At 41.7% G+C, this 10,753-nt stretch overlaps 1 protein-coding gene across 2 annotated transcripts in view; it reads left to right on the top strand.

Moving 5' to 3' along the window:
- The first annotated feature begins 96 nt into the window (after positions 1-96).
- Positions 97-10,753, top strand: part of LOC106604729 (disks large homolog 3) — a 142,736-nt gene continuing 132,079 nt past the window's right edge. Inside the window, exons 1-2 of one of the 2 annotated variants that reach the window (XM_014199685.2) lie at positions 97-627; positions 1,429-1,554. In XM_014199685.2, the coding sequence (XP_014055160.1) occupies positions 612-627; positions 1,429-1,554 (142 nt within the window). In that variant the 5' untranslated portion in view covers positions 97-611. Of the gene's footprint in view, positions 628-1,422; positions 1,555-10,753 lie in introns of both variants that reach the window. The other variant, XM_014199684.2, reaches the window with a different exon arrangement.

The raw sequence follows: 10,753 nt of genomic DNA, 5'->3' as shown, positions 1-10,753 counted from the left end.
ATCGCCACAGGTGCGGCTCCTTGGTAATATGAAAGTATCTTCTACAACCACTAGATGGCAGGTGTAACCACATTTTTGTGAGACGGTCAAATTCGAAGTGTCAAACTATTGAATCTTTTTAGTTGGCTATATGAAAAAGATCTAAAGGGAATTGTTTTTCAACGATATTGTAGCGATATTTTTCGATGACCATGATGGTCATAATTATGATTTAAGTCTAGCAAAAGTATCCCCCAAAAAACAAAACATGTTTAATTACTATTTTTCGGTCTATAGACCCCCATCGACGGGCTACATACTCATCTACAGTTATCAGATAATTAATCGAGGGGCCCGAGGGTGACCCAGAAACACTCACTTTTTAACAGAACTTGCGGACCCGTCTCGTGCCAAATGGATTACAGCTGCTGCAGCTACAGTAACAGTTCAGTGTTGTGCGAATTTGGGAGTGTCTTGTTTCGGTAGTAAAATTCTAAACTGCGGGATTAACCTAATTGTGGGGGAGAATAACGGGGTACAAACATCAACTCTGTTAAATCTTTCTTCTGGTTTGTTTGGTTCGTTTTCGGCTTGCCTCGAATAGTTGTCGTCAAAATATTTTTCTATACACCATGGTCCACAAATATGGTAAGTGCCTACATACTTTTTCGTAAATGTTTTGTTTGTGTACAAGTTTTAAACTATCGTAAACGTTTATTCGATACCGTTTTTAGAACATTTAGGTTTATTTGCTGTCATAGCCGAAAAGTATTGACAAGCAGAAAATTACAGAAACGTATCCGTGTTTTTTCCCCCACTTTGTTGCCAACTATGAAGCCAGAATCGAGAGAATTAACGTTAGCTTGTACATTTTTGGAAGAGACATGAAAACAGGAAGTATGTTTCCATGAATTCATATATACTGGCATGGAGCACTTTCACACTGCCATGGTAAGGGAAGTAGTTTAGTTTACTCATAAATAAACTTTAGGTAGTTGTAGTAAAGCGAGTGAGGCACATCACAAGGCTGTTAATTACGCTACACCTCCCACCTGGCTTCGGTAAACAGCTGTGCACGCGCATACATTCTATACTTAGACTACTGCAGTTCTGATAACAGACAGTCCCTTTCCCCGCCCATAGCAGCACCAAAAGTTAGAGAAACTCTTCAACAATGAACAAAACTATGCACCAACTCTGTCCTTGTGCTTTGAGCCTGACAATTGTACAATATCCTATGATATGTGTGTGCCCGATAAAACCATAATTTGAGGCTTTTCCTAGCATGCATTTAGGCTTGTCTTATGCTATGGTAGAATAATATTGCCACTTGTTTCAAAGACCAAAATGGTCATGTGCAAGTCACATCTGATCAGTTTCTTAACATTTCATCACAACGACTGGCTTGGTGAGGGTTGTAACATGAAGGATCCCTGTTGTCAGACACAGAGAGGGCAGTGGGTCTCCTGAGACAGTACCAGGACAGTCTGACCAGTCCAGAGGAACAGGCCCTGAAGACCAGCGTGGGGAAAGTCTCCACCATCTTCGGCAGCCAACTCTTTCATGCACTATTAGGTAAGACACAGAAAATACACATATTGAGACTTTCACTATTATTATTTTATGAATAACGAACCCATAGGGCACAGACGTCTATTCCATGTTGGTTCAAGTCATTCTATTGAAATGACGTGGAAACAATGTTGATTCAACTAGTGTCTGCCCAGTGGGAAGTCTCAGTCCAGCCCCACAACAATACAAGCAAAATTATTTTTCAAATCACTATATTCTAAATCAATTAGTGTATTTAGTAACAAAACTCATCAAGAGATTTTTTTTATTATACTTATGTCTCTGCTCATTATCTTTCTAATGAGAAAATTAGCAACTCACTAGTTGTTTTTGGTGTGGGCTGAGTATTGCCTCTGGCCAAAGCTTCAGGATGTAGACAACAGGGTCAGGTTATATTAATTTGTGTGGGAAGTTAACTGAGCCTAAACATTTCTCAATTAAGTCCCATGAAAGAGGCCTTTCAGTGGCCTCTCACAAAGGTTTGCTGTATCCTATTAAATCCTATTAAACATGCCCATGACACAATGTACTCTATCTATGGGGCTGATCACAAGCCCTCTCACAGGCTATCAGACAGCTCAGTTCAAACCTCTTTACTTTGTAAAAGAGTTACACATATTTTCAGTCGTTTATTTGCGCTGTAAAAGAGTTGCACATTTTCAGTTGTTTATTTGCACTGTTGGATCTCATCCTAACTTGATCAGGATCATCTCACAGAAAGAGTTATTATTAGATATGGTTCACTCACAACAGCCAAAACACTGCTGTATGAGGTGTAAAAAGAGGATGTTACCAGTCTACAATAGCTTTTTCAATACTATGAATGTGCTTGACCTCACCACATCTATCATTGCCTAACTGGAACAATGATCTCTTGAGTGTATTGCAACGATACCTGAATAAGCCGTTAGGGCCCCAAAAGGGCTCCTGTGAAACTACATTTCACAGTCTTTTTACCCTGCAAAGGAGACATGTGAGTTCAATTTAACCAATGCTTGAGTGGCCCCTCTAATTACCATGGCCATGCCTTAATGATGCTAGCCTGTGGGTTTGCCGCCACTGCTGCTCTACCCAGAGCTCTGGAGCATCCATGGGGGATGGGTGACCATGGAGCAGGGTTGAGGACTGGAGAAAAGGGGAGACTGAGGAGGCTGTCCACCCTGATTAGTGACCTCTCCAGACGTGGATGCCTGCCTGCCCAAACTAGTTGAACAAATACATTGATGATAATGTGCTATTAGCAGAACTATTGCTGTGGTCTAACTAGAAAAGTATGTGTTAATCACAACAAAGAAAATACAAGATATGTTGCTCTATCTGTCTTACAGTTGAGTTGGTCAATATATCCAGTATTCAAAAGATGGCTTTGTAAACCACATATACTCCCCTCCGTATGTATTTGGACAGTGAAGCAAACATTTTTAATTTGGCTTCTATATGCCAGCATTTTGGATTTGAGATCAAATAATAGAATAATAGTGAAGACATCAAAACGATGAAAAAACACATATGGAATCATGTCGTAACCAAAAAAGTATTAAACAAATCAAAGTATATTTTAGATTCTCCAAAGTAGCCACCTTTTGCCATGATGACAGCTTTGCACACTCTTGGCATTCTCTCAACCAGCTTCATGAGGAATGCACAGTCTTGAAGGAGTTCCCACATATACTGAGCAATTGTTGGCTGCTTTTCCTTCACTCTGCGGTCCAACTCATCCCAAACCATCTCAATTGGGTTGAGGTTGGGTGATTGTGGAGGCCAGGTCATCTGAATCAGCACTCCATCACTCTCCTTGGTCAAATAGCCCTTACACAGTCTGGAGGTGTGTTGGGTCATTGTCCTGTTGAAAAACAAATACTTTTTTGGGGCAGTATATGCGGCGCTTTGTTTATAATGCACTGTCTGCGCTCCCTTGAGGATTTCCCAAGTTGATGTACAAGAAACCAAACAGCCTCAGATCACGCGCTCAGGTCATGTTCGAGCCTCGGATTGGACAGTGAAACACACACGCTCGCAACTGCAGGCGTCATGCTGTCATGGCTGAAGCCAGCGCAATTTCCTACTATTTATGTGTCCAGGTTCAACGTGGGACGTGCCTCATTATAAACAAACAGTCGATTAAATTCATGGTTAATGCATCATTTTCAGATTTAATAGAATCGATTAATAGACAAAACAACGTCATTGAACCAATTGACTGGCCAGAGATCAGGGCATTCATCAGCAAAGACGCAGTGCAAGCTAATAGTATTTTGGATACCAAATTGAAGTCAAAATTATTCATGAAATTGAAGTGTGTCAGCTGTATGGTGATTTGTGATTCATAACTTACATTTTACCGGTACTACCAGTAGTAGTAGGCCAACTGATAACACCAAGACGGAATGCGTTTGAAGTGATGATGCGCCGCCGAGAACAGCTAGCATGTCCAGCAAAGTACATCGCCAGTGGCATGCACACACTTCGTGCAAATCAGCAGCTCCACAATGATGTGATCAACTGTCTCCAAAGTGTGGGCTTCTCGTGGCAACCAGACGAGACAATCGAAGGAGGATGCGGTGAGAAAAGTTACTGGGCTCGAATTTAGTCAAGCTTTCTCTATATAGATTGATGCTTCTAATTGTGCATGTTATAAACACATTTATTATTTTGATGATGATAGGCTATAATCTATGGTTGGATTTATGCATTTTTTTCCAATGCTACATTCATTTGGCAGACAAAACTTGATTGACCCTCTTTCTACAAGGCCTAGTCTATGAGAGGCCTAATCATATTTGTACGAATATTTTGTTAACGCCAGTAGGCTATGGAGATGCATTCAGATAAAATTGTATTTGTCACATGCGCCAAATACAACAGGTGTAGACCTTACAGTGAAATGCGTACTTACAAGCCCTTAACCAACATGCAGTTTTAAGAAAAATAAGTGCTAGGTAAAAAATAGAGAAGTAAGAAATAAAAAGAACAAATAATTAAAGAGCAGCAGTAAAATAACAGTAGCGAGGCTACTTTCCTTCCAGTTCTCTGCTGCCAATGACTGGAACGAACTGCAAAAATCGCTGAAGCTGGAGACTCATATATCTCTCTCACTAACTTCAAGCACCAGCTGTCAGAGCATCTCACAGATCATTGCACCTGTACATAACCCATCTGTAAATAGCCCATCCAACTACCTCATCCCCACACGGTATTTATTTATTTATTTTGCTCCTTTCCACCCCAGTATCTTTACTTGTACATTCATCTTCTGCACATCTATCACTCCAGTGTTTAATTGCTATATCGTAATTACCTCGCCACTATGGCCTATTTTATTGCCTTACCTCCCTTATCTTACCTCATTTGCACACACTGTATATATACTTTTTTTTCTACTGTATTATTGACTGTATATTTGTTTATTCCATGTGTAACTCTGTGTTGTTGTATGTGTCAAACTGCTTTGCTTTATCTTGGCCAGGTCGCAGTTGTAAATGAGAACTTGTTCTCAACATGCCTACCTGGTTAAATTAAATAAATGTGAAATAAAAAAATATACAGGGGGTACCTGTACAGAGTCAATGTGCGGGGGCACAGGTTAGTCAAGGTAATATGTACATGTAGGTAGAGTTAAAGTGACTATGCATAGATAATAATCAGAGAGTAGCAGCAGTGTAAAATGGGGGTGGGGGGGGGGCAATGCAAATAGTCTGGGTAGCCATTTGATTAGCTGTTCAGTGATCTTATGGTTTGGGGGGTAGAAGCTGTTAAGAAGCCTTTTGGACCTAGACTGGGCGCTCCGGTACCGCTTGCCTTGCGGTAGCAGAGAGAACAGTCTATGACTAGGGTGGCTTGAGTCTTTGACAATTTTTAGGGCCTTCCTCTGACACTGCCTGGTATAGAGGTCCTGGATGGCAGGAAGCTTGGCCCTAGTGAAGTACTGGGCTGTACGCACTACCCTCTGTAGTGTCTTGCGGTCGGAGGCCGAACAGTTGCCATACCAGCCAGTGATGCAACCAGTCAGGATGCTCTCGATTGTGCAGCTGTAGGACTTTTTGAGGATCTGAGGACCCATACCAAATATTTTCAGTCTCCTGAGGGGGAATAGGCTTTGTTGTACCCTCTTCACGATGATAGTTTGTTGGTGATGTGGACACCAAGGAACTTGAAGCTCTAAACCTGCTCCACTACAGTCTCGTTGATGAGAATGGGGGCGTGCTCGGTCCTCCTTTTCCTGTAGTCCACAATCATCTCCTTTGTCTTGATAACGTTGAGGGAGAGGTTGTTATCCTGGCACCATAGGGTCTCATCGTTGTCGGTGACCAGGGCTACCACTGTTGTGTCGTCGGCAAACTTAATGATGGTGTTGGAGTTGTGCCTGGCCATGCTGTCATGGGTGAACAAGGAGTACAGGAGGGGACTGAGCATGCACCCCTGAGGGGCCCCCGTGTTGAGGATCTGCGTGGCAGATGTGTTTTTACTTACCCTTACCACCTGGGGGCGCACCGTCAGGAAGTCCAGGATCCAGTTGTAGAGGGAGGTGTTTAATCCCAGGGTCCTTAGCTTAGTGATGAGCTTTGAGGGCACTATGGTGTTGAACACTGAGCTGTAGTCAATGAATAGCATTCTCACGGAGGTGTTCCTTTGTCCAGGTGGGAAAGGTTAGTGTGTAGTGGAATAGAGATTGCATCATCTGTGGATCTGTTTGGGCGGTATGCAAATTGGATCGGGTCTAGGGTTTCTGGGATAATGGTGTTGATGTGAGCTATGACCAGCCTTTCAAAGCAATTCATGGCTACAGATGTGAGTGCTACAGGTTGGTAGTCATTTAGGCAGGTTACCTTAGTGTTCTTGGGCACAGGGACTATGGTGCTCTGCTTGAAACATGTTGGTATTACAGACTCAGTCAGGGACAGGTTGATAAATGTCAGTGAAGACACCTGCCAGTTGGTCAGCGCATGCTCGGAGTACACGTCCTGGTAGTCCGTCTGGCCCTGCAGCCTTGTGAATGTTGATCTGTTTAACCTCTTACATCTAGACGTTCCGCTAGCGGAACACCTGCTCCAATATCCAATGATGGGCGTGGCGCGAAATACAAAGTCCTCGAAAATCCGATAAAACTTCCATTTTTCAAACATATGACTATTTTACACCATTTTAAAGACAAGACTCTGCTTTATCTAACCACACTGTCCGATTTCAAAAAGGCTTTACAGCGAAAGCAAAACATTAGATTATGTCAGCAGAGTACCCAGTCAGAAATAATCAGACACCCATTTTTCAACCTAGCATATAATGTCACATAAACCCAAACCACAGCTAAATGCAGCACTAACCTTTGATGATCTTCATCAGATGACAATCTTAGGACATTATGTTATACAATACATGCATGTTTTGTTCAATCAAGTTCATATTTATATCAAAAAACAGCTTTTTACATTAGCATGTGACGTTCAGAATTAGCATACCCACCGAAACTTCCGGTGAATTTACTAAATTACTCACGATAAACGTTCACAAAAAACATAATTATTTTAAGAATTATAGATACAGAACTCCTCTATGCACTCGCTATGTCCGATTTTAAAATAGCTTTTCGGTGAAAGCACATTTTGCAATATTCTAAGTAGATAGCCCGGCATCACAGGGCTAGCTATTTAGACACCCAACAAGTTTAGCCCTCACCAAAGTCAGATTTACTATAAGAAAAATGTTATTACCTTTGCTGTTCTTCGTCAGAATGCACTCCCAGGACTTCTACTTCAATAACAAATGTTGGTTTGGTTCAAAATAATCCATAGTTATATCTAAATAGCGGTGTTTTGTTCGTGCGTTCAAGACACTATCCGAAAGGGTAAAGAAGGGTGACGCGCCCGACGCGTTTCGTGACAAAAAAATTCTAAATATTCCATTACCGTACTTCGAAGCATGTCAACCGCTGTTTAAAATCAATTTTTATGCCATTTTTCTCGTAAAAAAGCGATAATATTCCGACCGGGAAATCGTGTTTTAGTACAAAGAGAGAGAAAATAAAAACATGGTGTCGCCCGTGCACGCGCCTCAGTCTGATGGTCCTCTGATAGACCACTTACCAAAGGCGCTAATGTTTTTCAGCCAGGGGCTGGAATTACATCATTTAGCTTTTTCCCGGGTTCTGAGAGCCTATGGGAGCCGTTGGAAGTGTCACGTTACAGCAAAGATCCTAAGTTTTCAATAAACAGAGCCAAGAAGCCCAAGGAATGGTCAGAGAGGGTACTTCCTGTACAGAATCTTCTCAGGTTTTTGCCTGCCATATGAGTTCTGTTATACTCACAGACACCATTCAAACAGTTTTAGAAACTTTAGGGTGTTTTCTATCCAAAGCCAATAATTATATGCATATTCTAGTTTCTGGGCAGTAGTAATAACCAGATTAATTCGGGTACGTTTTTTATCCGGCCGTGTAAATACTGCCCCCTGGCCCTAACAGGTTAAACAGCGGTTGACATGCTTCGAAGTACGATGAAGTATGTGACATTATATGCTAGCTTGAAAAATGGGTGTCTGATTATTTCTGGCTGGGTACTCTGCTGACATAATCTAATGTTTTGCTTTCATTGTAAAGCCTTTTTTAAATCGGACAGTGTGGTTAGATTAACGAGAGTCTTGTCTTTAAAATTGTGTAAAATAGTCATATGTTTGAGAAATTGAAGTAATAGCATTTCTAAGGTATTTGAATAACGCGCCAGGGGATTCCACTGGCTGTTACGTAGGTGGGACGAAATCGTCCCACTGGCCCTAGAGAAGTTAAAATCAATTTTTATGCGATTTTTCTCGTAAAAAAGCGATAATATTCCAACCGGGAAACCCTGTTTTCGTTCAAAGACGAAAAAATAAAAACATGGTGTCGCCTCGTGCATGCGCCTCAGTCTCATTGTTCTCAGATCGACCACTATCCAAATGCGCTACTGTTTTTCAGCCTGGGCCTGCAGAGTCATCATTCACCGTTTTGCCGCCTTCTGAGAGCCTATGCGAGCCGTAGGAAGTGTCACATTACAGCAGAGATCCTCAGTTTTCAATAAAGAGAGTGTAGAAGGCCAAGAAATGGTCAGAGAGGGCACTTCCTGTTTGGAATCTTCTCAGGTTTTGGCCTGCCAAATGAGTTCTGTTATACTCACAGACACAATTCAAACAGTTTTAGAAACTTTGGAGTGTTTTCTATCCAAAGCTATTCATTATATGCATATTCTAGTTTCTGGGCAGGAGTAATAATCAGATTAAATCGGGTACGTTTTTTATCCGGCCGTGAAAATACTGCCCCCTAGCCATAACAGGTTAAAGGTCTTACTCACATCAGCTACGGAGAGCGTGTTCACACAGTCATCCGGAACAGCTGATGCTCTCATGCATGCTTCAGTGTTGCTTGCGAGCATAAAGTAATTTAGCTCGTCTGGTAGGCTTGTGTCACTGGGCAGCTCGAGGCTGTACTTCCCTTTGTAGTCTGTAATAGTTTACAAGCCCTGCCACATCTGACGAGTAATATGATTGAATCGTATTACAATCTTAGTCCTGTATTGATGCTTTGCCTGTTTGATGGTTCATCTGAAAGCTTAGCGGGATTTCTTAAAAGCTTCCTGGTTAGAATCCCGTTCCTTGAAAGCAGCAGCTCTACCCTTTAGCTCAGTGCAGATGTTGCCTGTAATCCATGGCTTCTGGTTGGGGTATGTACGTGCGGTTACTGCGGGGACGACGTCATCGATGCACTTATTGATGAAGCCAGTGACTGATGTGGTGTACTCCTCAATGCCATCGGAAGAATCCCGGAACATTTTCCAGTCTGTGCTAGCAAAATAGTCCTGTAGCTTAGTATCTGCGTCATCTGACCACAATCAGGAGGATGGAATTATGGTCAGATTTGCCAAATGGAGGGCGAGGGAGAGATTTGTACGCCTCTCTGTGTGTGGAGTAAAGGTGGTCTAGAGTTTTTTTCCCTCTGGTTGCACTTTTAACATGCTGGTAGAAATTAGGTGAAACGGATTTAAGTTTCCCTGCATTAAAGTCCCCGGCCACTAGGTGCGCCGCCTCTGGATGAGCGTTTTCCTGTTTGCTTATGGCCTTATATAGCTCATTAAGTGCGGACTTAGTGCCAGCATCGGTTTGTGGTGGTAAATAGACAGTAAATAGTGTGGTCTACAGCTTATCATGAGATACTCTACCTCAGGTGAGCAAAACCGTGAGACTTCCTTAATATTAGATTTCGTGCACCAGCTGTTGTTTATAAATATACACAGACTGCCACCCCTTGTCTTACCGGAAGCAGCTGTTCTATCTTGATGTTGCAGCATAAACCCCACCAGCTGTATTTTATCCATGTCATCGTTCAGCCACGACTCGTTGACACTTAAGATTATAGCTCGTCTATTTTGTTATCCAATCATTGTACGTTGGCTAATAGGACTGATGGTAGAGGCAGATTACCCACTTGCCGTCGGATCCTTACAAGGCACCCCGACCTACGTCCCCGATATCTCTGTCTCTTTCTCATGCAAATGACTGGGATGTTGGCCTTGTCAGGTGTCTGAAGTAAATCCTTCACGTCTGACTCGTTAAAGAAAAAATCTTTGTCCAGTACGAGGTGAGTAATCGCTGTCCTGATATCCAGAATCTCTTTTCAGTCATAAGAGACTGTGACAGAACATTATGTACAAATAAGTTACAAATAACGTGAAAAAAACACACACAATAGCACAATTGGTTAAGAGCTCGTAAAAAGCCAGCCATCTCCTCCAGCGTCATTTAGATCCTCAGGAAATGAACTCATTATTATACATCAGCATTTTAATTTTATTACAATTATTTATTGTCAATCATTCTTGAATTAGAATTTGTTTTAAATAGTCTACTTTATTACCCTATATATAGATTGAATTACGAGATTGGATTGCACTTTTTTAACAGGAATAAAGAACCTGTCACAAGTTATACTTCCCATTGTGTTTAATTTCTCATGGTTATAACAACATTGTAACATCTGCATTCTTTTTAAGAAGAATAGTGTAGGTTTTAGCATGGAATAATATAACTCTTGAAGCTTACGTTAGGCCTAGAGCCTGCACAAGTGCCTAGGACACTGTGGTAGTACTGTTATTCCTTATAAACTTCGTAGTTTTTTTTCTTCTTTTTTTTCGCCTCACTTTTCTGGGGGGAAAATCTGTTTAACAGTGAATCAATTTTG

The sequence above is a fragment of the Salmo salar genome, chromosome ssa05 (assembly GCF_905237065.1).
Source record: "Salmo salar chromosome ssa05, Ssal_v3.1, whole genome shotgun sequence".
Classification (NCBI taxonomy): Eukaryota; Metazoa; Chordata; class Actinopteri; order Salmoniformes; family Salmonidae; genus Salmo; species Salmo salar.
The sequence above is the reverse complement of the archived record's forward strand: the minus strand, read 5'-3'. Positions and strand labels throughout refer to the sequence as shown.